Source organism: Peromyscus californicus, unplaced genomic scaffold, assembly GCF_007827085.1.
Source record: "Peromyscus californicus insignis strain IS unplaced genomic scaffold, ASM782708v3 Scaffold_19__1_contigs__length_69161282, whole genome shotgun sequence".
NCBI lineage: Eukaryota > Metazoa > Chordata > Mammalia > Rodentia > Cricetidae > Peromyscus > Peromyscus californicus.
In genome coordinates, this window is record NW_026294491.1 from 61,268,902 (window position 1) to 61,296,351 (window position 27,450).

The 27,450-nt window shown below is 53.9% G+C and overlaps 2 protein-coding genes across 3 annotated transcripts; one reads left to right on the forward strand and one right to left on the reverse strand.

The window, feature by feature from the left end:
- The first annotated feature begins 3,014 nt into the window (after positions 1-3,014).
- On the forward strand, positions 3,015-7,707 carry Dlk2 (delta like non-canonical Notch ligand 2). Of its 2 annotated transcripts, none has more exons than XM_052745473.1 (6): positions 3,015-3,237; positions 3,730-3,860; positions 4,124-4,187; positions 5,313-5,443; positions 5,881-6,025; positions 6,783-7,707. In XM_052745473.1, the coding sequence occupies exons 2-6, from the start codon at positions 3,785-3,787 to the stop codon at positions 7,519-7,521; spliced, it is 1,155 nt and encodes a 384-aa protein (XP_052601433.1). In that variant the 5' UTR covers positions 3,015-3,237; positions 3,730-3,784; the 3' UTR covers positions 7,522-7,707. The 2 variants fall into 2 exon arrangements, with proteins under 2 accessions (XP_052601433.1, XP_052601432.1); XM_052745472.1 differs by having other exon boundaries at positions 3,130-3,237; positions 5,313-5,425.
- Abcc10 (ATP binding cassette subfamily C member 10) lies at positions 7,666-27,360 on the reverse strand. Its single transcript, XM_052745471.1, has 21 exons — positions 27,138-27,360; positions 23,064-24,285; positions 22,726-22,953; positions 21,112-21,268; positions 20,357-20,466; positions 18,795-18,874; positions 17,613-17,784; positions 16,313-16,411; positions 15,728-15,917; positions 15,057-15,134; positions 14,428-14,622; positions 13,265-13,418; positions 12,922-13,102; positions 11,440-11,783; positions 11,030-11,199; positions 10,396-10,556; positions 9,882-10,144; positions 8,861-9,006; positions 8,685-8,782; positions 8,438-8,550; positions 7,666-8,142 (listed from the first exon to the last, which is right to left on the reverse strand). Exons 1-21 carry the CDS (start codon positions 27,296-27,298, stop codon positions 7,977-7,979), a joined length of 4,488 nt encoding a protein of 1,495 aa, XP_052601431.1. The 5' UTR covers positions 27,299-27,360; the 3' UTR covers positions 7,666-7,976.
- Positions 27,361-27,450: the final 90 nt, after the last annotated feature.

Genomic DNA, 27,450 nt, shown 5'->3' on the forward strand with positions numbered 1-27,450 from the left:
AGAGGTAAACCAGGCTGGCTTCGGGAACTCATAGAGATCTGCTGGCCTCTGCTTCCCAAGTGTTGGGATTAAAGGCATGTGCCACCACATCCAGTTCTTAGCATGGACTTCTTTAATTAATGTTGGATGTATTGTAGGAGGGCCAAGGGCTGCTCCAAGGTCTCAGGGGACCCCGATGGGGTCATTTCTACTACATTCTGTTAGTCAAAGCAAGTCATAAAGTCGGCCCAAGTTCTAGGGACTCACCTCCTGCTGAGGAGCAGCCAAGCCCCGGGAATGGGTCCTCTGAGACAGGAGGCTGTGTAGTGGCCATCCTCACAAGCAATCTGCCACCCAGACTGGGGGAATTGTCTCTGTGGCACTGAGTCATTGAGAGCCCAGAACAATCTCCAGCCCCCGAAAAGAAGAAAAAAGTCATCAAGATTAGAAAGAAGTGGGAGGGAAGAGAACGGCAATGAGCTGGTGCTGACATCCCCACGGAACGAGGGGGAGGCAGGTGACTCCATCGGCTGCAAAAGCTCCCACTAGCTTTTCAGTTTGTCAGTGAATTTTAACACATTTCATCAATGAAAAGGAGTTGTTCCTTCGTCACAGCCCTTGGGCTCAGTCACTCATCAGGGAAAATGATGTTGCTCCACAGCAGAGTATCTGCCTATCGTACATGAATGGGGATCTGGGATCAATCTCCAGCACTGGAAGAAAAGTAGAGCTGCTGTTTCTCAGGAATCTGTGTTTCCACGGCCTAGGATGACATCTGTTGCCTGGTGCTGCACACAGACACTCAATACGTATTGAATGAGTTTATTTATTTTTGTATACTTTTAAAAAACTTTTTTATTTGTTATGTGCACTGGTGTTTTGCCTGCATGTATGTCTGGGTGAGGATGCCAGATCCCTGGAACAGGAGTTACAGACAGTTTTAAGCTGCCATGTGGGTGCTGGGAATGGAACCAGGGTCCTCCGGAAGAGCAGCCATTTCTCTTAACTGCTGAGACACCTCTCCAGCCCTTGTTGAATGAATTTATAATCACATACACACACACACACACACACACACACACACACACACACACACACACACAAGGTTTAAAAAATACGTGCTGCCAATACTCAGGACTAGGTTAAGTTATAGTGCACACAACCACTAAAAATTACGCTTCTGAGGACTAATAACATACGATGTGGGTTTTTAAAAAGCAGAATAGAGCATTGTAAGTACATCACAATTATACCTATGCACAAATACCTGGGTAGCAAAGATGGGGGGGGGTCCAATACCGATAACAGCTCTGGAGATCAAGGGTCACAGATGGCTCTCATTTCACCCCAGTCTTTAAGACGTTCTACATATTCACTGTGAGGAAAACAGAGACGATGAAAAGTTTAATAGGAAAAAAAGAATCAGAGCCAGGTGTGGTAAATGCATGCTTGTAATTCTGACACGAAGGAGAATCAGGAATTCAAGGTTATCCTTAGCTACATAGTAAGTTCCAGGCCAGCCTGGGCTACTTGATACCTTGTTAAAAGAAAGGGAAGGGAGGAATCAATTAATCAAGAAGGCAAACAGAGATTCTACCATCTTATCACAGAGAGAACTATTGCCAATATTGAAGTCCACTCTGTGTCTCTCCCCACCTTCCCACTCTGTGTATCTGTCAGAGAGAGAGAGAGAGAGAGAGAGAGAGAGAGAGAGAGAGAGAGAGAGAGAGATCTTCTCACATAGCCAAAGCTGCCTTCATCTTGAAATCCTCATTTTCTGAGGTCCATAGACTTCAGAAAGTTGAATAGTCACATAATATTGACATGCCAGGCTTATATTTCCTACACTAATTGTTGATACTATGGGTTTGCAACGCTTGCTAAAACAGTCAACAAAACTTAGAACAAAATAAATGATAGAAGCCATATCGTGACTCAAGTCCAGAGCGCCTCCTGTAAAAGTCAGAATGGAGAGGAAGTCAGCTATGGAGCTGGGGTGGGCGTGGGTTCTGTCAGGTGTAGACGGTGGCATTGCTCTGTCCCTGTAGTCACGTCAGTAGGCAGCCCCTCTGTACAGCTAGGGACATCACCTGCCAATGTTTTCAACTAAAGATAGGAAGTTCCGTTGGAAGACCTAGAGACTGTGTGCGGGCAGCCTTCCCCTTCTCTGGACTGTTACCCAACCAAACAACAACAAAAACACATTTGGGGGTCTTTGTCTTGCTCGGGTTTTTGAGTCATTGCCTCTGAGGGTAAAAAGGCCTACAAGGTCAGTTCTCCCCACCCTCCTAAGAAACTCTCAGTCCCAGATCTGGGGTAGTGAACGGATGTGGGGATGTTCAGAGGCAGGGACTTGCGGGGGAACACCGACAGGCAGGGGCGGTCTCGTCCGTCCGGGCAGGCTTCCCAGGGGTGGGCTTGGAGGGGAACGGGCTGAGAAGACCGACAGCAGACCGGAGAAAAGAGTGGAGCAACACTGGGGTGATATTTATGTAGGTATGGTCCATCCTGGAAGAGATAACGAGGAAAGAAAGAAGCCAACAGAGAGCAGGCGCTGACCGACGAAGCCTGTGACGAAGGCTCTGCAAGCCTGGGAGGCGTGGGCTGGTGACAGGAGGAGCAAGCATGTCTTCAGTGTGTTCAGGCTAAAACCTAAGAACCGTGAAGGGCTAATGAGAATCATGAAGGCAGCAGACAGGGGCGCGCGGAGGCGGGGCCTGGGTGGGGGGCAGAGTGGGGCAAGCGGCGGGGGTGGGGTGGGAGATGGGAAAACAGCGGGGCGCTCACCTCCGGCCCGCACTTTACAGTGTGTGCCCATTTCAGCCCCTTTGATAGTCTGATTTCGGGGGGGGGGGGGGGCGGAGAAAGCGAGGCTGGTGGGCTGGGGAGCTGGGGAGCCGCGAAGTGGGGGGGCCAGGAGGGCTGGGGGCGCCAGGGCCGAGTGGCAGCGCGAGGTGTGGCCGTGCGCGGCGGGGGTGGGCGCGGGGCGCAGTCGGTGCGGGGCGGGCCGCGGCGGCGGGAGGGGAGAGGCGGGCTCCGCCGGCACACGCCGCCCCTGGCAGGGGGCCGAGCGCGCGCGAGGAGCCGCCGCCGCCGCTCGGGGTCGCCTGCAGCCCCAGATTCCCGAGCGCTCGGCTGGCATGGCAGCCACCTCGGCGCCGCCGAGCCCCGCGGCCAGCTAGGGGCGGCCCCCCCGGCCCAGCCCGTCGGATCCCGCTTGACTCTGCGCCCTGGGGACGCGTCGCCTCCCAGCCGGAGGTGAGAAACCAGGAGGACACGGACGCGTGGAGGGGACCCCAGGCCCAAGCGCGGCGGAGCGAGCGGGGGTGGGGGGTGGGGGTGAGAGCCAGGCCTGGGTGGGTGGGTGTCGGAGGACCCGGGTGGAGACCGCTTGCGGCCGGGAACTGGGAGCCGTTCTTCCTTCCCCGGGCCCTCGGGTCCTGTCGCGCTTGCCTCTCAGCGCTGTCCCCATCCCTGCGGACCCCTCCACCTGGACCGTGATCCCAACCCTGGCCATTCCCGTCCCGTGGCCACGCTCGCCGCTACCCATCCTTGGCCTCTTTCCCGCAGACATGGCTAATGGGTTCCTGTCTCCAGTCCCTTCGCCTGCTCATCCCTTCCTCGCCTCCACCCTTTCGCTCCCCACCCTGGTCTTCAGTCCCTCTCCTTCTCCGGCTCCTGTCACTTGGAACCGGTATCAGTGCCGCTATTTCAGCGTCCGGCCGCCTCCTAGCCAGTGCCATCCCACAGGTGTCCACACGTCTGGCCGTTCATCCGTCCGTCCCTCCTGGGGCCGGAACTGACCATGCCCAGCGGCTGCCGCTGCCTACATCTCATGTGCCTGCTGTGCATCCTGGGGGCAACCAGCCAGCCTGCCAGAGGTGAGCGCGCCCCAGGGATCGGGTCGCGGCCCTGTTCAGCGGTCCTCGCTGGCACGTTGACCTCTGCCGGCTAGAGACGGCACTGCAGCCGCCCCATTCCATCCGGCCGGCGAGTCCCGGGTGATCCCTAGAATAGGACTCTCGTCGGTATTGCCATGCCCAAAGCTTGAGTCCATCTAACTACGGGAACCTCTGCCAAGTCCCGCGTCCCAGGAAGCCAGACCCTGACCCAGACTCACGCCTACTACGCCAATCTCTTTCAGCGGATGACTGCAGCTCCCACTGTGACCTGGCCCACGGCTGCTGTGCTCCTGACGGCTCCTGCAGGTACTTCCGCAGCACACGTGCGTCAAATCCTTTGCTCCCCACTTTTCCACCCATGAGCAGGTCAAAACCCAAAACAATGTCTAAGAGCTTAAGATGCTATTGTTTTCAGACAACAGGATGACCAGTTCCCCGTTCCCCCTCCTCCCCTTCCCTCATCTCCTTTTGCCTCTTACTGGAGAGCTTGGATAGTTGAGTTTTTATTCTCTCAAGGGCTTCTGTCCCTCATGATGCCCGTAGAGACATCTGCAGCTTGAGAGTTCAGAGCCTGAGAGCCCCGGGAAAGAGGGAAATAAAGAGAAGTGTTGCTTGGGAAGAAAGGCTGCGGGAGGGTGGGTGTTTTCCTTAGTGGATCCTGCAATGGCTTCACCAGGGCAGACTGGGCAAATTCTGTGGCAGAAAAGAGTCTGGACACAAGAAGTGAACCGACAAAGGCAGATTGTTACACGGGGCTCAAGTGCTGGAGTATTTGAAACTAGACATCCTTGGAGGGCTTATAAAAAAAAAAGTCACCTGGCAGTGGTGGCATATGCCTTTAATCCCAGCAAAGGCAGGTGAATCTCTGAGTTCAAGGCCAACCTGGTGAGTCCCAGGACAGCCAAGGCTACACAGAGAAACCCTGTCTTGAAAAACCAAAAACAAAACGACAGAAGTCTAGTGACTGTGAAGTGAGGCCAGGAAGATCAGGACTCCAGGTTAGCCTTATCGACTTAAGACTCTGATAAAAAGCAGGACAAAACGGACACCAGCCACTTGCTCTGGTGTCTGGAGGGACGATGACCCCGGTGACCTCAGAAGGTCACTCACTCTTTCAAATGTGTGTAACCAGACACTCCAGGGATGGCACCAGAGGCCTTTACAGACACTGTTTTGTTTCTTTAACAATACCCTTCAAGGGAGGTGTTTTCTCAGCTTCCATGTGACAGATAATGAAAAGCTAGATAAAACATAGATGCTGAGCTTGAATGCTGTTGTCTGTCTGATTGCTTATGTGTCTGTCTGCACAGCCCTCCACCTGCCTGGGGCTAGTTTGCTTTCCCTTTGGGGCTGCTGTCTGTCTAGAAGCCCTGGCTTTAACACATGCTCGTGTGTGCGCACACGTCCTGATCCTGTGTTTTGTCCCACCAGGTGTGACCCAGGCTGGGAGGGGCTACACTGTGAGCGCTGTGTGAGGATGCCTGGTTGCCAGCACGGTACCTGCCACCAGCCCTGGCAGTGCATCTGCCACAGCGGCTGGGCAGGCAAGTTCTGTGACAAAGGTAGGGTAGAGCAGCCATTGGCTACAGAGCCCATGTGTTCTAGAATGTTCTAGAAATCCATTACTATTTACTATTTACTGAGCACCTACTGTGTCTTGTTCAAATCCTCAAATATATCCTTACTGATCTCATTTCTACTTGATGTCTGAAAGGATCCTCAACATCACCTCATGATGTTGGAAAGACAGCTGCTAAAAAATTGTACCCATTTTAAACATGATGTAACTACAGTCCACAGAAGAGCTGTAGCTCCTCTAAAGTCAGTGTGACAGGCCAGGAACTTCCAGAACTCTACTTCAGTATAGCTTTCCCCAGCAGACCATAGCTGGGGATGGAGCTGAAGTATGAGCCACATGCACAGAGCTTTGGATCTGGTCCACATGGGTCCTGGGAACCGAATACGAGGGGCTATCCCACTCTTTTTATCTCCTCTCTAGATGAGCACGTCTGTACCTCACAGTCACCCTGCCAGAACGGAGGCCAGTGTGTGTACGATGGGGGTGGTGAGTACCACTGTGTGTGCCTGCCAGGCTTCCGTGGACGTGGCTGTGAGCGCAAGGCCGGACCCTGTGAGCAGGCAGGGTGAGTGCTGGGATCCTGGGGGAGCTAGACCAGAACCTGGCAGGGAGGAAAAAGGCAGGACTGTCAGTGGAGTAGGAGACTGAGGGTCAGACCCACACAAGGGCGCTTCAGGATAAAAGCCCCATTGTGGTAGTGTGCTGGGTTCAGATTCTCAACCATTTTTTTTCTATTTTATGTGTATGAGTATTTTGCCTGCATATATGGCTGTGCACCACATTCATGCTTGGTGCCCAAGGAGGTGGTGAGCCTCCATGTGGGTGCTGGGAATCGAACCCAGGTCCACTGCAACAAGAAGTGCTCTTAACCATTGAGCCAACTCTCTAGCCCCCCAGATTCTAAACCTTTTTCACCTCAAATGATGCTTTGGTAAGGAGGGTGGCGTGGGGAGGGAGGCTCCTAAGATTCCCTTTCCTTCCTCACAAAAGCAGACATGCGGCCTTAAAAGCTGGCTCTTCCTGTGGGGATTATGAAACGGCCACAGGGCTGGACTTGCCCCATTTCCGCTACAGGCCTAAGAGCCTGTGGAGATAATACAGAGCAAGCACTTCTCTGAGCCTTGACTTTGGGCCTGACCGCTGCTAACTGCTTGGGTTCCCTCACTTAGCCACACGATGTGGCTATTTTTATTCTCATTTTAAAAATAAGGTTATCTGAAACCCAGAAGGGGCAGCCTAAGGTGACGCGGCATGAAAGGGGGCGTCAGTGGTCAGGACACCGACTACTGGCGGGTTGATACCCGTGTTCTCTCCCACCCTAGCTCCCCATGCCGGAATGGCGGGCAGTGCCAGGATAACCAGGGCTTTGCCCTCAACTTCACGTGCCGCTGCTTGGCAGGATTCACGGGTGCCCGCTGCGAGGTGGATGTGGACGACTGCCTGATGCGACCTTGTGCTAACGGTGCCACTTGTATTGATGGCATAAACCGTTTTTCCTGCCTCTGTCCTGAGGGCTTTGCTGGACGATTCTGCACCATCAACCTAGATGACTGTGCCAGCCGCCCATGCCAGAGAGGGGCCCGCTGTCGGGACCGCATCCACGACTTCCACTGCCTCTGCCCCAGTGGCTATGGCGGCAAGACTTGTGAGCTTGTCTTACGTGCCCCAGCCCCTGCCACAGCGGGCACCCCACAGACACCCACCTCAGCCGTAGTAGTAGTTGTACCTGCTACAGGGGCAGCCCCCCACAGTGCGGGGGCAGGCCTCCTGAGGATCTCAGTGAAGGAGGTGGTGCGGAGGCAAGAGGCTGGGCTAGCTGAGTCCAGCCTGGTGGCCCTGGTGGTGTTTGGGTCCCTCACTGCCGCCCTGGTCCTGGCCACTGTGTTGCTGATCCTGAGGGCATGGCGCCGGGGCATATGCCCCACTGGACCCTGTTGCTTCCCAGCCCCACACTATGCCCCGGCTCGGCAGGATCAGGAGTGCCAGGTTAGCATGCTGCCAGCGGGGTTCCCTCTGCCGCCAGACTTGCCCCCTGAGCCTGGCAAGACCACAGCACTGTGATGGTGGCAGGGGCTCTCTGGCCCCCTTCCTCATCTCCTTCACACCTCAGACTGGAGGTCCGCCCTCACCAGCCCTCGGCTTTGGTCTACCCTTCCAGGGGATTTCAGCCTCACACCAGAAATACTATTTTTTTAAAACACAGAATGTAAGATAGGAATTTTATCAAATAAAATTATGAAAACGAAAGTGGGCTTCTATGGAAGAAAAACTGGCCCAGAATTCTGGGCAAAGAGGCCCACGGTGGGCCGGTTCTGAGGAAGCCTCAGCCTTCAACACACCGTGTGTGTGTGTGTGTGTGTGTGTGTGTGTGTGTGTGTGTGTGTGTGTGTGTGTGTTTTACATGGGGAAGCCAGGGTGCCCTTTTCCATCTGGGGCAGTGGAGGAGAGGTAGAACCTCAGAGGAGAATGTAAACAAGCAGCCCTGGTGGGAAGGAGCATAGCTCCCCTGGGCAGGCTCAGCGTCCTCCAGGGAGGGAGTGGGGGGCTCCCTGCTGGCTGCTCTGCAGGAGCTGCTGGAACAGTGACTGGGGCTGACTGCGCAGGACAGAGGGCGAGTCCAGTTCTACCACCCTCCCGGCTTGGAGCACCAGCACCCGGTCAGAGTTTAGGATTGTGTTGAGCCTGTGTGGGAGAAGATTGTCAGAGATGGGTACAATGTCCTAAAGAGAAAGCTGACCCGATTTCCCGCCAGGTCCCTCCAGACTGCACAGATCTGTCCCCCACAGGTTGGAGTCCCTGGTTCTGTGCTATGGGAAGAATGGTGGTGTTTTTCCAGATAATGTGCTACCGAGGGCCTGGGGCTGTACCTGAAGGAAGAGGAGCTGAGGTCCCCAGGCCTTGACCCCCTGCCCACCCAATGCTGTCTCTGGGGTCTGATCTCCCTCTGGGCCTGCACTGCCCCTCAGCGTCCTCACACCTGTGGGCAATCGTCAGCACTGTCTTGCTGGCAAAGCGTTTGCAGATGGTCTGCTGGAGCAGCTGGTCTGTCTTCTGGTCCACACTTGCGGTGGCCTCATCGATGCACAAGATCTGGACCGTTTGGAGCAGGGAGCGGAAGGAAGAGAAGACTGTAACCTACCTACAGTTCCCCACCCTCAGCTTCTCCCTGAAACCTCTCTCCAGCCCCCCTCCTCCCTCTTGGGTGTCCCTTCCTCTTGTCTTACCTTGGCATCTGTAAGAAGAGCCCTGGCCAGACACAGCAGCTGCCTCTGTCCCAGCGACAGGTTCCGGCCCCTCTCTCCCAGCTCTCCATCCAGACCACCTGGAAGCAGAGCATCTCCACTGCCGAGGGCTGCCCTTTGCTTCTCGCCTGCTCTTCAGGCCAGGGCCTGGCACTTACCCACAGCGCCGATCACCTCACTCAGGTGGCACTGCTCCAGGGCTTGCCACAGGGCCCCATCCTCATGGAGGCCCTGGGGGTCCAGGTTCTCCCGAACAGTCCCACTGAACAAAAAAGGCTCCTGGGGGATGACAGCTAGCTGGGATCTGGAGAAAAAGGACATGGGGGGCCAGGCTGGAGACGTGTCCATCTTCTGTGGCACAGATTTGCCTATGGGGCCTGGCATTTCTAAGGAAATCTGGGGGTGAGATCCAAACATCACTCCCTCTGTTTCCCACCCTTTCTCCACCAAATCATCAGTTGTCAGCCACACACCTAGGACAGCACTGGTACTGTGAGAAGTACCAAAGAGATAAAAGGCCTGGACCTGGCCTTAAGGAATTACACTTTATTGAGGTGTTCAAAGCCAGAACCAATGGGCTGACCTGTGGTACTGACCCCAGAGACGGCAGTGGTGAGGCAGGAAATGAGGTGGGAATGGGGTGCAGGCATTTCTAAGTGGGAGGAGGTCAAGGGGCGAGAAGGTCAAGCCATAAGATAAAACCATCACAACTCGAGAGAGGGCAGAAGAGGCAGGGCAGGGAGCTCTGGGCTTAGGATGAGACTTCCTTACCCTTTCCATGTTGTGGGACTGGGGGAAAACGATGCTAAGTTAAACTGGGAATAGGCATCTATAGCTTCAGATGAGGTCACTGTGGCCAAGTACACGTGACCCAGGCCCCAGGCTACACCATACTGCCTACCAAACCCGAGGCCTGAGGGCTCATGGCATCTTGGAATACAGCTCCTGAGAGGCTCTGATTTAGAAGGCAATGGCTAGTGTCTGGAGCAGAAGGTGTGCTCTGGGAAGTACAAGAAAGATGGAGATGGGGACGCACCCAAGCTGGGGTCGCAGCTGACCTGTCCTCACTTATCCACCTCATCTTCTTTGTCTGCTGACTGGCTGCCCTGAGTCTACTTACACTCCCCAGAGTAGTCCCACTGCCCTCCTCCCTCCTCACAAGTCACCTGTCCCCCAGACCTGAGCTCAGCCAGCTCCAGCTGGCTGGTGTCCACGCCGTCTAGCAGCACCCGCCCCGCGCTGGGCTCCAGGAGCCGGAAGAGCACCAAGAACAGGGAAGACTTGCCGGAGCCTGTGCGGCCTACAATGCCCAGCTTCTCTCCGGGCTCTACTCGGAAGGTCACCCTGTCCAGGGCATTTGGCAGCCCTGGCCGATATACCAACACCACGTCCTGGAACTCCACGCTTCCCTGGGTCAGCCACCTGATGCCCTGCTGGGGTGTCTGTGGGTCAGAGGCGAAGGGAGAATGATGTTGAGGACAGAGTCGGAGGATGGAAAGAGGAGATGAATGGAGAATGGCGGGTGTGATCACAGAGGTGCAGGAAACAGGGAGAGAGGAGAGGATGGACATGCACGGAGGGGACCGTGGAGAAAGGTGGCAGTCAGATGAAGAGGCTCAGGGATGTGGAAAGACGCCCAGGAGCTGAAGGCCAGGGACAGGGAAGGCTGGCCTAGGCGGCAGGGCAGACTCACCTGCGGTGGCTGGCCTCGGGGCTCCTGAGGAATGTCGCAGGAATACTCCTCCAGTCGCTCGACACTCACCATCATGCCTTCTGTCTGTGTGAAGCTGCTCACCAGGCCCGAGAGCAGGCCCGTCAAGGACAGGGCATAGGACAGCACAAGGCCCACCAGCCCTGGGGAGAGGGACAGCATCTGCTAGGGGATGTGTGTGGGGGAGGGTGTGCAGAACAAGAGGATCCAGCCCTGGACTGCAGGCGGTCAAAGGGGAGAGGAGCAGGCAGATGACAGGAGCTAGGCCGGGGCAGAGAAGGCTGGCTGGAAGGACTGGAGTCCCCTGGAGACGGACGCTCAGAGGGGGGGCGGGCAGAGACCAAGGAGGACCAGGGACAGAGCAGAAGGGCTAGGGGTGGGAGCGAGGAAAGGATGATCACAGAAGCCTTGGTCTGGTCCCAGATCCACCACTGCCTGTGGACTCCTTAGCATTAAATGGAGGGTGATGATGGTACTGATGAAGCATCCTCACAGGGAACACTGGGCAGGAGGTGACAGTGGCGGAGGAGGAGGGAGGGAGACACACCGGGGGGCTGGGTCAAGGACCTGGAATGACTTGCTCCTAAAGTAAGGGTGACGGGTCCCTGGGTGGCACCTGGGTTGGCAAGGCCCTGCTGGTGCTGTACCAGGGCGATGGCGGCGATGGCGCTGACCACGGCTGCCCCCATGAGCTGCAGTCGAATGTCCAGCCACTGCGTCGTGGCACAGGAAGCAAACTGGCACCTCTGGTTTAGCTCCAAGAGTCGCTGGTTCTCCTCCTCAAACCTGGGGAAGGAAGAGAAGCCACACCACTGCTGCGCTGGCCTCGCCCTTCCCCGGCACCCTTCCTGGAAGCCGGCCTACCACCTGCTCCACCTCACGCCCTGATTTTCACGCTTCCCAAGTGCCCTCTCCCCGCTGTCTACCCAAGGAGGACAGGCTCCTCTACTTCTAACCCTGTCCTGTATGCTCCCCCATTACCGTACCCATCCCCCCCCCCACCCCGACTCTGGCTGGGAGATGCACCTGTAAGTGGCCCCTGCAGCCCGGAGCACCGGGAGGCCTGCCAAGGTGTCAGCCAGGTGGGTGTAGAGCGGAGACAGGGTGAGGCTGCCCAGGCGCCGCAGCTCCCGGAAGGACGCTCTGTAGTGCCGCTGCACTCTGTAGTAGATGAAGCCCAGAGGCGGCAGCAGCAGCAGCAACCAGGGCAGACCGGAACCCAGCACAACCAGGAGGCCCAGCAGGCCTACGGAATTGGCCAGCAGGATGTTGAGGAGGAAGGGCAGGCTGTCGTCCACACAGGCTACATCTGAGGAGAAGCGGTTCAAGACCCGGCCCGAGGGCGTGGAGTCGAAGAAAGTCACCGGCGCCTGGAAGAGGGAGGGGGTTGGACAAGGTCAAGGGCTGAAGATAAAGAGCTGGAGGGCAGGTTGGTGAGGGGTGAGGTAGGAAAGATGGCCTTCAGTAGAGAAAAGAACAATGTATCCCCAAAGTGTGGGAAGAGAGGAATCGGTGGAACTTGGCGGGAACTACCTCAACGTGAGAAAGACTCCAGTTCCTCAGGCCAGTGGCAGCCCTACAAGGCCGTGCCAAGCATCCATTACCTTCTGGGCTGGACCCGCTTACCGCTCTTTCAAGAGCAGAGAGCTAATCTTTCTCTACGAGATGGGCACGTTAGGCCAACAAGTGAGCCGTAGACGTCAGGAGGAAAACCCTGCCCGTGGCTGGCTGGAGAGTGGCATTGCCAGTTAAAGGTGTGGTCATGGGCTGGCTTCAAACTCAACAGACTCCTGCCTCAACCTTCCAAAGGCTGGGCTTACCGGTGTGCACCACCAGGCCTGGGAGGAGTGGATCTCTGAAATAGCTCTAGATAAAAATTGCCAATAACTAGGAATAAAAATATATTCACAGAGCGGGGCGTAGTTGTGCACACCTTTAATCCCAGCCAAGATAGGTGGACCTCTGTGAGTTTGAGGCCAGCCTGGTCTTCATAGTGAGTTCCAGGACAGCCAGGGCTGCATAATGAGACACTCTCAAAAATAACAACAACAATACATGCACAAGAAATAAAAATTTAAAAACATGCATGCACATGAAACACAGGCATTCTCTAATGAACAAGCGAAAAAGATAACATATTAACCCCCTTAGTAAGGATGTGTATCGAGGAAGGGAAGGGAAGTGGAAACAGTATAGACATGAAGGGAGATAAAGAACACAAAAGGGAAAACAGGCCTTGCATGAACTACAAAGTCAAGCCTTAGCACCTCAAGTCCAAGATGAAACTCAGGAATGTTCTCTTGTTTGCCCTCTTTATGGATGAAAACAGGCTGAAACCATAGACTCAAACCCAGCCACACTGACTCCGAGGTTTCTGGTCTGAGATTGTTATACGCTGCCCCCTCTGTCAGAGGCTGCAGTGTGGACTGGGAATGTGAACGTGGTCCACGCACTGCGGGACACTGCGGGACACAAGCCAGGATCCCTCCCACCTTCCCGTCACCTCACCTTGAGGAGATGATGCAGCAGGCGGTGGTGTAAGGTGGCAGCTGCTTGAAGGGCGCCCACCGCAAAGAGCACCGCCCGGAGGAGGGTGCAGAAAGAGTTGACGCCAGCAATGGTGGCGTACACGGTGAGGTAGAAGTGGACATCTGAGGAGCCATTGGAAGCGGCTCCGAGCAGTGGGATGCTGAGTAGTGGGGAGGAGACTGTAGGTAACCCAAAGAAGGCCTACTCAGGGGTCCCTTCCCTTCTCTTTTCCCACCCTCTAAAAGACACAGTTCCAAGCCTGCCCTCCCTCCCTAGAGGTTACTGGAGAGCACCAGGCCTCCTCCCGGCCTCGGCCACTCACTAGAAGTTTCTGGAGGAGAAGAGAAGCAGCGGTGGGGAGAAGAGCACTGTGGATCCTGGGCTGGAGACAGCTGGGCCCTCCGGAGAGCTATTCCTGGCTGTCTTCAGCTGAGAGAGCCAGTGAGAGAGCCACCAGTCAGCACCGTTGCGTGTGGCTGGGCGTGAACGGGAGGAAGAAGCTGCAAACCTCATCTGCTTGCTCTGCTGCTCAGACACCACACTCTCGGCCCACAACAGTCTCCCTCTCCTGCACTCCGCCCTGGGCCTCCACATCTTACCACTACCCTTGCTTCTCCCTACTGCACACTGTCCCTAGACCTATCACCCCTCAGTTCTGTGGACAACTTGACCATTTCTGCAGAATGGAACTTGCCTGGATGGCAGATCAAAAGAGAGCTGTGGAAACCCAGCGTGGTGGTGCACACCTATAATTTCCATACTCAAAAGCTGAGGCTGGGGGATTGCAAATTCAAGGCCAACCAAACCAGCCTGAGCTGCACAGTGAGACCCTGTCTCAAAAAACCATAATAGGCCGGGCGGTGGTGGCGCACGCCTTTAATCCCAGCACTCGGGAGGCAGAGGCAGGCGGATCTCTGTGAGTTCGAGGCCAGCCTGGTCTCCAAAAAGCGAGTTCCAGGAAAGGCGCAAAGCTACACAGAGAAACCCTGTCTCGAAAAACCAAAAAAAAAAAAAAAAAAAAAAAAACCATAATAGTACATTTTTTTTTTTTAAAAAAAAGATGACTATGATGAGGGATGGAGAGATGGCTCAGCAGTTAAGAGCACTTGCGGCTCTTGCAGAGATCCCAGGTTCAATTCTCCAAATCCACATGATCATTCACAACCATCGGTAACTCCAGTCCAGAGGATCCGACGTCTCCAGACCCATGTGCACCAAACACACATGGTGCACGACACACATGCAGGCAAACATCACACAGAAAATGGATATTTAATTAAAAAGGAGGACTATGATGGAGTACTAAGTCTAGCTGACCACCGGAATCCTCAAAATTGGGGCACACTTTTTGTGCAACTGTTGTCTATGCGTGGTAAGGTTCTGAGCTTGGGGTGATTCCCAGGTGAATACAGTCATGAGCACCTGGACAGCACGGCTGGGGATGTGGTGGAGGGGGCAGCTAAGGACCTTCTGGGGCAGCCTCACCTTGCATGAGAAGCAGAGAGACGAGGATGGCGATGGCCAGGCCGCTGCCCATGGCCCTCCAGTATGCTTGGTACACATGCAGGGCCACAGCTCCCTCATTTTTGCTTTCTTCCTGCACTAGGCGACCAGATGTGCTCTGCTCCACCTCCAGCCCCTCTGCTGTTTTCTCTGGGTTCTGTACTGACAGGGACTTGCCTGTGAGAATCAGGAAGGCCTCAGAGGAATTACGCTTGACATGGGAATGTTTTACAGGAGCAGGCAGGCTTTAAAAATCATTTCCATTGTGTGCTGATAAAAAGCAGAGTTCCAGGACAGCCAGGATAAAACAGAGACACCCTGTCTCAAAAAGCAAAACAAAACAACACAACAAAAGCAGCCCAGGACTGGTGAGGGCAGCAAGCCTCTGCAGAGCATGACGGGTCCCAGAGTTTGACTCCTAGGACTTCGAGGAAAAACAAAAGAAAAACAAACATTGCCATGTGGTGACATAGCTATGATCTCTTGAGGTCAGTCTAGTCTACCCTGGAAGTTCAAGGCCAGCCTGGGCTGTATAGTGAGATCCTGTCTCATCTCCTCCATGACACACATCTAGACACAAAGGGGGAAACATCCCAGCCCCTTCTTCCCACCTGAGTCAGTCACTTGTTCCTCCTCAGCCCAGGCTGTGGGGGCAGCTTGAACCAATGGCAGAATCTCAGAGGGAGGCCCTGGAAGGCGGCAGGGGAGGAGGCTGTTATGGGTCTACACTATGCCTTTCTAAATGCGTGTGTAATCCCACCTTCCTTCCCCCTCTCTGGCCACTCTCCCCAGTCTGCCCAGGAGGACTCATTAGGTCCATTGCTGTGTGCCTGGAGTGTAGCCCACAGGCGTTCCAAAGCCGTGAGTAAGGCCCGCCCCCCACACCTGCACCGGTATCATCTGTCAATACTGCGGAACCTTTTCTCAGGTTCTACCTCAATTCCTGATATTCCGGCTGGGCCTCATGTCTCCCTACTGCTTTGCCAATGAGCTCTGCAGGTGGCCATGCCCCTCTGGACAATAATCCATCAGAGCTCTGCTGTTCTTTCTTTACAAGAAGGTTGTTCCTTCGGGTCAGGTCACTGCTCACTTCATGACTGCTTTCAAAGCTCCCAGGCAGCTAAGTTCTAAGAGCTCAGGCACAGTGCCATACACGCCCCCCCCCATCCCACCCCGTTCTCCTGTTTCCTCAGGCTGGTTCTGTGGAAGGGTGGCAGGATCCGCGACACTCCACCTGTCATTCCATATCACACCAGGGCAAGCGTTTTCTTCACCACGTTACCTGTTCGGACCAGGTGCCCGGCCTCCATCAACAGCACCGTGTCAGCCCTCTCCAGGTACTCAGTGCGGTGGGTGCACAGCAGCCGGGTGGTGTGGCCCAGCACTCCCAGGATGCACCTGTGTAGCAGGTGGTTGGCCACATCTGCATCCACAGCAGCCAGAGGGTCGTCAAGGAGATAGAACGCTTTCTCCTAGACAGAATGAACATGGCAGGCACCATGGCCCAAGCCCTCTAGCTGAGCTCAGAGGCTCTCCTAGACCCAGGTCTCAAGGCAATCAGAAGTGACAGGCGAGAAGGATTCTATGATAGTAGTAAAGACACGAGACATGACAGACTTCCCTCCAACTGAACGTAAAGTCAGAGACGTGCGTCTAGTGCTTTGCTGGGCGCCAGCACCTCAGGCCTTTATTTTTGCCTTGAATCGGAAAAGAGGGGGTAGGATAGCCAATAACTAGGAACATGGAGTGAGGGAGGGAGACATCAACAAAAATATTCCTAGCCCCTCCTCGGCCAAGCTCCCACAGTGCTAGATCACTTCCATACCCCTGACCTAACTACCTACGCACCCACCCAACCTTAACTTACCTGGTAGACAGCACGAGCGAGCGCAATCCGGGCCCGCTGTCCCCCACTGAGGGTCACACCCTTCTCCCCCACCTCTGTCTGGTCTCCAGCAGGCAGGATCTGAAGGGACAGACACTAGCGGTTAGCAAACTCCCCACACCTTCCACCATGTCTCCTTTCCTTTGTAGGAAAGATCACAAGGCCTTCTAAGCTTGAGACTGCACTTCAGTTTGGGACGAGTGATTTAGAGGAGATAAGCCCAAATTCCAACACCTGGCAGCTACTGAACACTTACTATGTACTTAACACCTTCTAGGCTGTGGTGGTTTAAACTAGAATGGTCTCCATAAGGCACTCATGTGTTTGAACACTTGGTCCCCAGCTGGTGGAACTGTTTAGGAAGGACTAGGAGGTGTGGTCTTGCTGGAGGAGGTGAGTCACTGCAGCCGGTCTTTGAGGTACAAAAGCCAATGTTATTCCCGGTTAGCCCTCTTTGCTTTGTGACTACAGTCTCAAGGTGTGAGCTGTTCACTACTACTCCAGCACCATGCCTGTCTGCCTGTTGCCATGCTCCCTGCCATGATGGTCAGGGACCTCTGCAACTGTAAGCCCTGATTAACTCTTCCATAAGTTGCCTTGGTCATGGTGTTTTATCACGGCAATAGAAAAGTAACTAAGACAGGAATTGTATCATTGGAAGCCAGGAAGATCTTATAAAGTTGGCATTATTTCCTCTCCACAGATGGGACCAAAGCACAGGTAGGTAAACCATCTTGCCTGTACGATGTGAAACAAATGATAAAGGGACACAAGATGACCGTTGATCAAAATCAAAGGCCTCCTGTCCAGGGAATTCCACATTTATCTGAGCAGGCCAGGGGTGACAACAGTCCTAGAGGAGACATGGGGATTGGCTGGAGAACTCACAGGAAAAATCTGGTTTCTCTCTTATGCTTTAAGTACTTGGCTTGTGGGTATGGGGCAACGTAATGGGCTGGGCAGCTTTCCCAAGGATTCTAAAGAAGACTTTGACTCTTCCAAACCTTCCTATTGGGTAGGCCAAGCCTCACAGAGAACTAGCCTGGTTTTGGAGGCCTCAGGGCTCTTCTAGCTGCTGTGTGCAACACCCTCCCCATGCTCCTTGGGCCTTACAGGGAAGTGGGGACCACGCAGCTGAACACTCTAGGAGACCCAGGGGCTGATGCTTGCCCTAGATGTGTGACACCTGTGCAGAAGCCCTTCCCAGAGAAGTAAGTCTAGTCTGGAGTGTTGGGGACATATGGGGAAGCAGGCAGGTGAGGGTGTCGAGACAGGTACTCACGCTGAGATCATCGTTGAGGGCACAGGCCTCCAGCACCTCCATGTACAGCCGGGCATCAAATGTCTTCCCAAAGAGGATATTGTCTCGGATGGTGGCACACTGGATCCAGGGCTCCTGGGTGGCCAGTCCAAAGCCTTTGGACAGCCCTGACACTGCCACTGACCCACAGAGCCTGCAGAGAGCCAGGGCAGCATGGGGACCAGCTCCTTACTGAGCCCTTGCATACCCAGGCCCTGTCCCCCAGATGCTTCCTCAGATGTAGCTGGCAGCCTCTGAGGTCAAGGGGTCCTAGCTGTGGGCTCACTATGGACTGGAGAAAGCAGCTCTTTGGCTCCAGCCCAGCAGCGTCCTATAGACACTGTGGAACCCAGGTGTGGCTCATCCTCACCTGCAAGCATGCCTCCCTCAAATCTTCACCCCTCTCTGGACCTCTTCCCTATGTAGCCACATCTATGACAGCAGAGGTGACCTCTCTTCTTGTTCTAACTCTATGACGTGCTACTGCAGCGGTTCTCAACCTGTGGGTCTTGACCCCTAAGCCCACCAGAAAACACAGATATTTACATTATAATTCATAGAAGTAGCAAAATTACAGTTATGAAGTAGCAACAAAAAATAATTTTATGGCTGGGGGTCCCCACAACATGAGGAACTGTATTAAAGGGTCGCAGCGTCAGGAAGGGTGAGGACCCCTGATCTAGTGTTAACAATGATCTCCCCTGCTCCTTTTCTTTGGCGAGTTTTGTCAGATTTTTTGAGATAGGACCTGCTGTATAGCCAAGGATGACTTAAACTTCTTATCCTCCTGCCTCCACCTCCTGAGAGCTGAGATTGCAGATTTATACCACTATGCCCAGTTTTATGTGGTACAAGTTAGGCAAGCGCTTTACCAGTTGAGCAAATCCTAGCCCAGATTTACTTTGACAACCTCTGAATCTCCAGACTGAAACCACCACCCTAGAAAGGGGCTGAACTTTACCCTTTTTGGTATATATGCACCCCCCCACTCCTACACACACACACACACACACACACACACACACACAAAACACACAAAACACACACACACACAAACACACACACACACACACACACTCACAACATTTCCACATACAGCAGGGGCCCAGGAAACCGCTACTGAAGGGTGGAGCCAGAGTCAGGGGCACACTGACAGTTTGTTACCTGTGGAGCTCCCCAGTGATGGCGGCCAGCAGCGAACTCTTCCCACAGCCCACCTTTCCCACGATGCCCACCAGGACGCCCTGCAGGGAAGCCACACAGTCAGCACTGCCTGACTGCGGGGGGAGGGGTTGGAGCAACAGTCTCCCTCATGATGTTCTTGACTGACCCTCTGGGCCTCTCTGGGCCTCAGGTAAGTCTTCAGGGAAAGACATCTCTCCACCCCTCGGACAGTGTGGGCCTCAGTGACGGCCTGCGTCTGTCCCAGAGAAGGTGCATGCTTTATTCTCAATTTCAGCCTATAAAAGGCCTCTGAGGGAGAGAGACCTGCCAGAGGGAAGAGGAAGGTATCTAGGACTCCTCAGGTATGCTGAGGCAGGCACAGGAGGAGGGATTCCTGTCTTTGGGGCCATGAGGCTGGGTTACATGCCTGTCACACTGGGCAAAGGCAAAGCTCTGCAACAGGCCCTTTCTTGCGATCTGAAATTTAAACCATCCTGTTCTTCCTTCATTTCTTAGTTGCGATGTACAGTCACAGAGCTGCTTCCCGGCTCACAAAGAAAATCCAGGAATGTGCAGGGGCCTTTGCAGCCTTGTCCAGGATGCCCACTCTATGTAAGCCTGGCTGACCTATCTGCAGGTGGGCATCTTTCTAGAAATGAGGGATCCGGGCTCAGGCCGCTTCTTCCTTGGCTAGAGCCTACATGTTGGAAGACCGGCTGCAGTCACACTTCTGCTCAACGGAGAGTCCGCAGACAGCGCGAGGCCAACACACAAGCCGGCCAGGAGCGCTGCAAGTTGAGGCCTGGTCCTGGGCTGCTTCTAAGATCTGTGTTCTTGTCTTGGACTCTGTGACTCATCTATGTATTCTTATTACAAATTCTTGTTTGCTTAGGCTAGCTCCAGTGGGTTTCTATGACTTCCATCTATCTATACGTAAAAAACCCCAACACATTAGTAAAATTCCTTTGAACAATTCCAGCCCTGTCTTGCCTGAACTAAGAAGAAAAACAAAACATTCAACAAAAGCCAGAAACGTGAGCCAAATGTGGTAGAGGCCATTCAGCCATTGCTGGAGAACTCTGGGTTGAGACATGGGTCAAAGGGTTAGACAAAGGTCAGGAGAGCAGAAACTCAGGACCAGAGTGAAGATGTCACCGTCCTGTGGGAATGTCCCATCACAAGCTCTTTGACTATATACGCCATGTCAGGAGTCACAAGGCATGACTTTTGTCATGAGACCACATGGGGACCACCTAAGTTGTTTGTAAAAGTCCCTGGGGTCTGTTCTGAACTGTCCTGCGGCTGGAAAGGGACACAGGAGGGGAACCAACACACCTTTGGACCAGGTGAGTGTGAGCTGCCCAGCCTGGGAGGGGCGAGCAGTGTGAGGAGGAGGTAGGGAGGGGTGGGATGCACACGTTAAGGGGCTGTCTCCCCTCGGATTGGAACCTGCACACCAAGCCCCACCTATCCTTCCCTCCCGGGACAGCTGCATCAGCCTTGGGTACCCGTCTGGGCAGCCTGCTTTTCGGGAGCTCTCCCAGGGTGTCTGCCCCACAAACCTTTTTCACGTTGAGGTGACTGATGAAGGTCTTCTGGCTCGTGCCAATCGGGTCCCAGGAGAACAGGGCTTCATGCAGCTCCAGTGCCGTGGATGGCTCCGCGGGGGGATCTAAACAGGGAAGGAGCTACTCATCCCATGCTCCTCTACCAACCACTCATCCCAATCACTCACCCCATGCTCCTCTACCAACCACTCACCCCATGCTCCTCTACTCATCCCATGCTCCTCTACCAACCACTCACCCCATGCTCCTCCACCACTCACCCCATGCTCCTCCACCACTCACCCCATGCTCCTCTACCAAGCACACATCCAGTGCTCATCCACCACTCATCTGCTGGGATGTAGTGGGGAAAGCAGTGGACGTCACTGAGTCACCTGTCCCTTATCGACCTGTCCAGAGCTAACTCAGCCAAGTCTATTGAGTCTAGCTTTTGTTCCTGACTTCTCTGGAAATATCTATGCACACAGTCCAAGAGGCTAAGGCTGGAGAGGTGACTCAGTGATTGTGAGCACTCTTCCAGAGGACCCCAGTTTGGTTCCCAGGATCCACATTATAGGGCTCACGCCTATTAACTTTAGTTCCAAGGGAACTTCTGGCCTCCATTGGGTATCTGCACACATGTGGTACACATACACATACTTAGGTATACGTACATACACAAAAAATAAAATAAGTCTTAAAACAAAAAGATTATATCACCCCCCTCACCGTGTACTGGGTTCTTCCCTCTAGCCCCTTCCCCCCGTTACCAGGGCTGTAGTAGGCCTCAGGGTTGTAGTTTGGAAGGTCGAGGAACCGCTGGATCCGGTCCAAGGATACTTTGGACTCCAAGAGGCCATTGATCACCCAGGGGAAGTTGTTGAGAGGAAGAATGAGCAGCCGTACCAGCGCCAGTGCCGTAAACACCTAAGTGGGGGTAAGGGTGAGGCATTAGTCCCTGAGTCTTGCTCTAAGGGTGGTCCTGTGGACTGATCTCCGGAGGCAAGAACAGGGCAGCAGCAGACCTAAGGAGCTGGCTGGGCTACCCTGGGGTTGGAAATGGCAGATGCCAGCCTGGTCTACAGAGTGAGTTCCAGGACAGCCAAGGCTACAAAGAGAAACCCTGTCTTGAACCCCCTCCCCCCAAAAAAGACAGAGGTGGCCATCCTAAGAATTTTAGAAATTCTGAATGTTCCTTAAGAATGTAGGTTACTATTTTTGTTTGTTGACTTTTTGAGACAGGGTTTCTCTGTGTAGCCCTGGTTGTTCTGGAACTCGCTTTGTAGACCAGGCTGGCCTCTAATTCACAGAGACTGCCTGCTTCTGCCTCCCAAGTACTGGGATTAAAGGCGTGCACCACCATGCTTGGCTGCAAGTTACTATGCTGATGCTGGAGACAGACCCAGAACCTCACACATGGTAAGCACTGGCTCCGACATGGAGCTACACACAAACCCCCAAGCTTCTCTTGATAAGCACATAACCTAGGTCACTCTGAGACTTCCTTGTAATCTGAGTGACAACAAAGGTCACTAGCCTTGGCCAGACCTAACACTAGATTATTGACCCCGGCCCCAAAGGCCACATCAATCCCAGTTAGATGGCAGCCTGGGCTACACAGGGACACCTTGTCTCTCTCTCTCTCTCATATATATATATGAATGCACTTCTCCACAAAAGGACTTAACCCCAATGGAAGTTGAAGATAAAGGAGAGGAAGAAAGGAACACCTTCACACACACAAAGAGCTCTATATCCAAGATCACAGAAAAATGCCCTCAGAGAGCACCCCTTCGCTGGGAAAGGACAAGGCAGCCAGGGGTCCTCTTTCTTCCCCGCCCCCAGTTAACACTAAGGGCCTGAGCCCACATTTCCACTCCATAGCAGCCCCTTCCCATTTCTTCCTAGGGCCGTCCTCCCCCTCTGCTGGCTGGTTTTCTGTCAACCTGACAAGAGCCAGCATCATCGGAGAGGACTTAAGAAATTGTCTCCAGAAAATCTTTCTCAACTGAGAAAATGCCTCCATAAGATCAGGCTGCAGGCAAGCCTGTAGGGCATTTTCTTAATCAGTGATTGATGGGGGAGGGTCCAGCCCACGGTGAGTGGTGCCATCTCTGGAGAGGTGGTCCTGGGTTCCATAAGCAAGCAGGCTGAGCAAGCCACGAGGAGGAAGCCAGTAACATGGCCTCTGCATCAGCTCCTGCCTCCAGTTCCTGTCCTGCCTGAGTTCCTGTCCTCACTGCTTTTGATGATAAACTGTTACATGGAACAGTGAGTGAAATAAACCCTTTCTGCCCCAAGTCGCTTTTGGTCATGCATTCCATCACAGCAACAGCAGTCTCGGCATAGTCTTGGTAACCCGAAGACCCCTCCCCAGCTCTCACCTTGGTGGCCGTGAGCTGGTGCCCCATGAGGACGTAGGTGACGAAGATGACAATGCAGGTGACGACGGGCAGAGCAGCCCACAGGTACACACAGGCTGCGTCCAGGTATTTGATGACCCGGAGTCGTCCCAACTCTTGAGACCGGAAGGCCTTTACTCGGTCCCCCAGGGCCTGCTCCCACCCGAAGAATTTGATGACTCGAATGCCACTCAGCAGCTCTGTCATGAGCTGGAGACAGGGACAAGAGAGCGGTGTGAAGCTGAGACATCGCTCACACACCTCCGCTTGGCTGCCGGGTGGGCTCTCCCTCTGGCTGGAGGACCCCAGAAGCCCCTCACCTTAACCCGGGCATCCTTGTGGTGCAGCATCTCCTGATTGCTGGCCATGATGCGGGTGGCAATCACTTTGTTGATGGGTACCAGCAGCAGTGCCAAGACCAACCCAGCCACGAAGGCCATGCCCACCTGCTGGTACAGCAGGTAGAGGGTGATGGCCAGTTGCAGAGGCAGGCCCCAGGCCTCATGGAAGCTGCCAGCAAAGTTGAGCAGCCTCTCGGAGTCGGTGCCTAGTAGGTTCAGGGCCTCCCCAGTGGGAGGGCGGCTAGGCCCAAGCTGCAAGGCCTTCCGGTAGAGGATGCTCAGCACAGCCCCCCGGGCCTGAAGCGTCACTTTCCGGAGCTCATACCCATATTGATTCTGCAGCACCGCACTTATCACAGCCCCACTGGCCAACCCTAGGACGTAGAGCAGGCCGTGGCTTAGGGGCTCCTGCCCTTCCTCCAGGAAGCCCACCAGTAGGGAGAGCAGCAGAGGCCCAGAGAACGCCAGCATGGTCCCCACCAGCTTCAATAGTCCAAGGACCAGGTAGCAACATCCAAAGGCCCCATACAGGGCCTTCCACAGTTGGGCCCCCTCCTTCCAGTGTGCTTGGAAGGCGCGGGCCAGGTAGGCAGGATGCAGCCTTCGGGGGAGTCGGCAAATGTCCTGGGGCTGCCGGAGCTCTCCACGGACTCCGCGAGCAAGCAAGGGTGCCAACCAGGCATAGGAAAAACGTGACAACCAACTCTCTCCATCTTCAGCCACCTCTGTTTCTTGACTCTCAGAGGTCAGGAAGTGTTCCTGAGTCCAGGGCTCTCGCGGCCCCCCAGGGGCTGCCCAGCCCAGTCCATAGGCCAAGACTGCTGCCAGCTGCAGAATGAGAAGACAGACACGGCCCAGGGGTCCTGGGAGAAGCGGGGGCAGGAACGTGCCTCGCTGGCAATGCCACAGCAGAGTCAGCACCAGGGCTGGAGCTGGTAGGAAGGCTGCCAGAGCCAAGGCCAAGGGTCCACGGGAGCGGCCATGACGGGAATGAACCAATGCCCACAGGGCCAGGCTGTGGGTGAACCAGGCCACAGCCGTCACACACCCTGCCAGCACCTCTAGTCCTATGGGCCCTGGGCGTGACCCCGGAGGCAGAGCAACTGGAAGGAGGTCTAGCAGCGGGAAGACAGACAGAAGGAAGGAAGCTGTGAGACGGAGGCGCCAGCCAGGACTGAAAGGTGGGATGTAATCGGAAGTCCTAGCAAAAAAGAAAAGGAGGTACATTATGGCTGACCCCAGGCTCAGACACGCCCATCACCTCCAACAGGCTAGATGAAATAAATTCCCTTTCTGGCCTGTGCATGGCCTCTCTGCTCTACTTTACCCTGGAACCCAAAGCCTTCCCTTACGGGAAGCCTTCTCAGATTGCCCAATCAATTTTCTCATTCACCCACAGGCTTTCTGATTCATTCTTTTGCTACAGGTACTAACAAGTCTGAGTTAAAGTTATATATACCATGAAGATTCTAATTAGGAAAAAAAACCCACAAATTTTACACAAAGATAAACATTTTTATAAAAAGGATCCACATGAGAGTACCCTAAATTCATCTGAAGCATCCTGGGGTGACACGTACTTATAACAGCTCTTGTCCTCTAACAGGAGAGTCTACATTTACAACACCTCAGAATTCTCTGCTCCAGCCTTCCCCCAGGTGTGGGTCTCTGTGTGACCTCTCAGCTCAAGAGGATCATCTTTCACTTCATCTATATTTTCTTAACATCAAAAATGGTTTTCACAAATGAAAGGTTTACATTAAGAATCAAATACAAGGGCTGGAAAGATGTCTCAGTGGTTAAGAGCATTTGCTGCTCTTCCCAAGGACCTGAGTTCAGTTCCCAGCAGCCATGTCAGGCAGCTTACAACTGCCCTTAACTCCAGCTCCAGAGAATCCTATACCCTCTGGACTCCACAGACTCAAGAAGTGCAACACACACACACACACACACACACACACACACACACACGAGAGAGAGAGAGAGAGAGAGAGAGAGAGAGAGAGAGAGAGAGAGAGAGCAAGCATACACTTGAACACACACATATACATATATTTAAAAAAAAAAGAATCAAATACAGGCTGGAACCAAGTGTGGAAGTACACACCTTTAATCCCAGCACTAGGAAGGCAGAGGAAGGTGGTCAGTTTGAACTCTGAGTTCGAGGCCAGCCTGGTCTACTTAGCAAGTTCCAGACCAACCAGGGAACTACATAGTAAAATCCTGAAAAAACAAAAAAACCTCAAATACAGGCTGGGTTTGGTGGAGCACATCTGGTAACCCAGCAGTTGGGAGGTAGGTTAGGAAGACCATTAGCTCCAGGCAAAACGGGGCTATTTGACACCCCATCTCAACACCTTTCGCCCCATAAATGGAATCAAACACAAGGCCAGGCATGATGGTACACCCTTGTAATCCCAGCACCAGACAGGGTGGAGATGCAAAGATCTTCATGAGTTAGAGGTCAGCCTGGTCTACACAGAAAGTTCCAGCCCAGCCTAGGCTACATAGCAAAGTTTTGTCAAAAAATCAAATAAAGAAAAATTTGTAGCAGTGAATGTCAGAATGCACTGAAAGTTCACATAAAAGAAAACTGGGCAGGGGAGGCATGGCACGGGACAGATGGCTGTTCTTTCGGAATCTGAGTTCGGCTCCAAGGACCTGCAGGATAGCTCACAGCCCTCTGTAACGGTACTTTCAGGGCACCCACTGCCTTCTTTTGCCCTCCAAGGGTACCAGACATGCATGTACTACATATAAATACATGCAGGCAAGCCCTCATATACATAAAATTCAAGAAAAAGAAAAGAAACAGAGGCTGGAAAGATGGCCTAGCAGTTAAGAGCACGGGCTGCTCTTCCAGAGGACCAAGGGGTTCAGTTCCCAGCAACCAGTTACACGGTGGCTCATAACTGTTTGAAACTCCAATTCCAGGTGATCTGATGCCCTCTCCTCTGGGTTCCTCAGGCACTGCACCCATGTGGTACACAGACATACACTCAGGAAAAATAAATAAATAAATCTTTAAAAACCGGAGGGTGAGGCCAGAGGCACGCCTTTGACCCCAGTGCTCTGGAGGCAGAAGCAGGCAGATCTCTGTGAGTTCCGGGTCAGCGTGGGCTACAGAGTGGCATTTTATTTCAACAAAACAAAACAATCAACCTGAGTCTGTTACGCTCTTTGGGATGCTGGGAAAGTTTAATCGTAAACAAAATACTTTGGTTATTTTTATTTTCCCTCACTTTGAAACGGGGTCTCACTATGTAGACCAGGCTGACTTCAAATGATCCTCCTGCCTCAGCCTCCAGAACAGCTTGGACTATAGGCATGTGCCACTTTGCCTAGCTAGGGCTGTTTTTTTTTGTTTGTTTGTTTGTTTTTGAGACAGCAGAGTCTCTCCACATAGCCCTGGCTGTCCTTGAACTCACTCACAGACAGCCACCTGCCTTTGCCTCCCAAGAACTGGGATGAAAGGCTACCATGCCTGGCCTGACTGGATCCATCAGAGCAGGCTGTGGGTAGCTGTGCTAACCTCCTCTAGGCTTTTGCCTCATTCTGCAAAAGAGACAGAAAGATTAACTTGGCCATCCAAGAACTAAATATAAAATCGGGGGAGTTTAGCATCAACATCTTACGACACTGAGCCAAGTTAGTTCTAAGGTTTTGATGTTGCTCTTCTTACTGCTTCCCTTCAGCTGAGTCTGCATCTGCTTTTAGACTAGGGATAGCACAGCAGGGTTTCATGGATCGAAGTGGTGTGCCACTGGCCCTATAACTTAAACACAAGTCATCTCTTTTAGAGAAAACGTTTACCCATGTTTGCCCCCAATCCATGGCAGTTGTGTTTGGACATTCAGAACTCTGCAAGACAAATGCATTGGCAACTGTAAGGATACGCCAGGTGCCGCACTACTTGTTTAAACGCCTTGTTTCATTGAACCCTCTCAACATTGCAACTGAGGGCGAACAGTCAGCTGCCCTACTCCAGAGACTTCGCAATTCCAGGGATACCTGGAAGAGATGTGAGTTGGCGTCTGGCTGCAGTCTACCCACCTTGGAGTGCCCAAGTAGCAGGCACTGAGGACGGCGAGGAGCGCGTGCGGAAGGACGCTGAGCACCAGCTGGGTGAAGCAGTGGCCCGTGGTGTCGCCTTCCCACAGCGGGAGCGGTCGCGCCGCATCGGTGCCACACAGCTGGGCCAGGAGCTGCTCCATAGACACCTCAACAGGGTGAAAGCCCAGAGCGACAGAGCTCCGCACACTGTGCCCAGCCAAACTCCGCCCCCTCGCCCGGACCGCCCCGCACTTCCGCCTCGCGCTAGGGCCCGCCCATTCTTGCGGTACTTCCGGAGCTAGGTAGGAAGTCT

Excerpts from the sequence above, each read along its gene's own strand:
- Dlk2 (XM_052745473.1), top strand. The coding sequence starts at position 3,785 with ATGCCCAGCGGCTGCCGCTGCCTACATCTCATGTGCCTGCTGTGCATC. Across the intron at positions 5,444-5,880 it reads AGGCAAGTTCTGTGACAAAG|ATGAGCACGTCTGTACCTCA; the intron begins GTAGGGTAGAGC and ends TCTCCTCTCTAG. Across the intron at positions 6,026-6,782 it reads GGACCCTGTGAGCAGGCAGG|CTCCCCATGCCGGAATGGCG; the intron begins GTGAGTGCTGGG and ends CTCCCACCCTAG.
- Abcc10 (XM_052745471.1), bottom strand. The coding sequence starts at position 27,298 with ATGGAGCAGCTCCTGGCCCAGCTGTGTGGCACCGATGCGGCGCGACCG. Across the intron at positions 13,419-14,427 it reads CTCTCTGCTTCTCATGCAAG|CCACACGCAACGGTGCTGAC; the intron begins GTGAGGCTGCCC and ends GTTCACGCCCAG. Across the intron at positions 10,145-10,395 it reads CCCGAGGCCAGCCACCGCAG|ACACCCCAGCAGGGCATCAG; the intron begins GTGAGTCTGCCC and ends TCTGACCCACAG.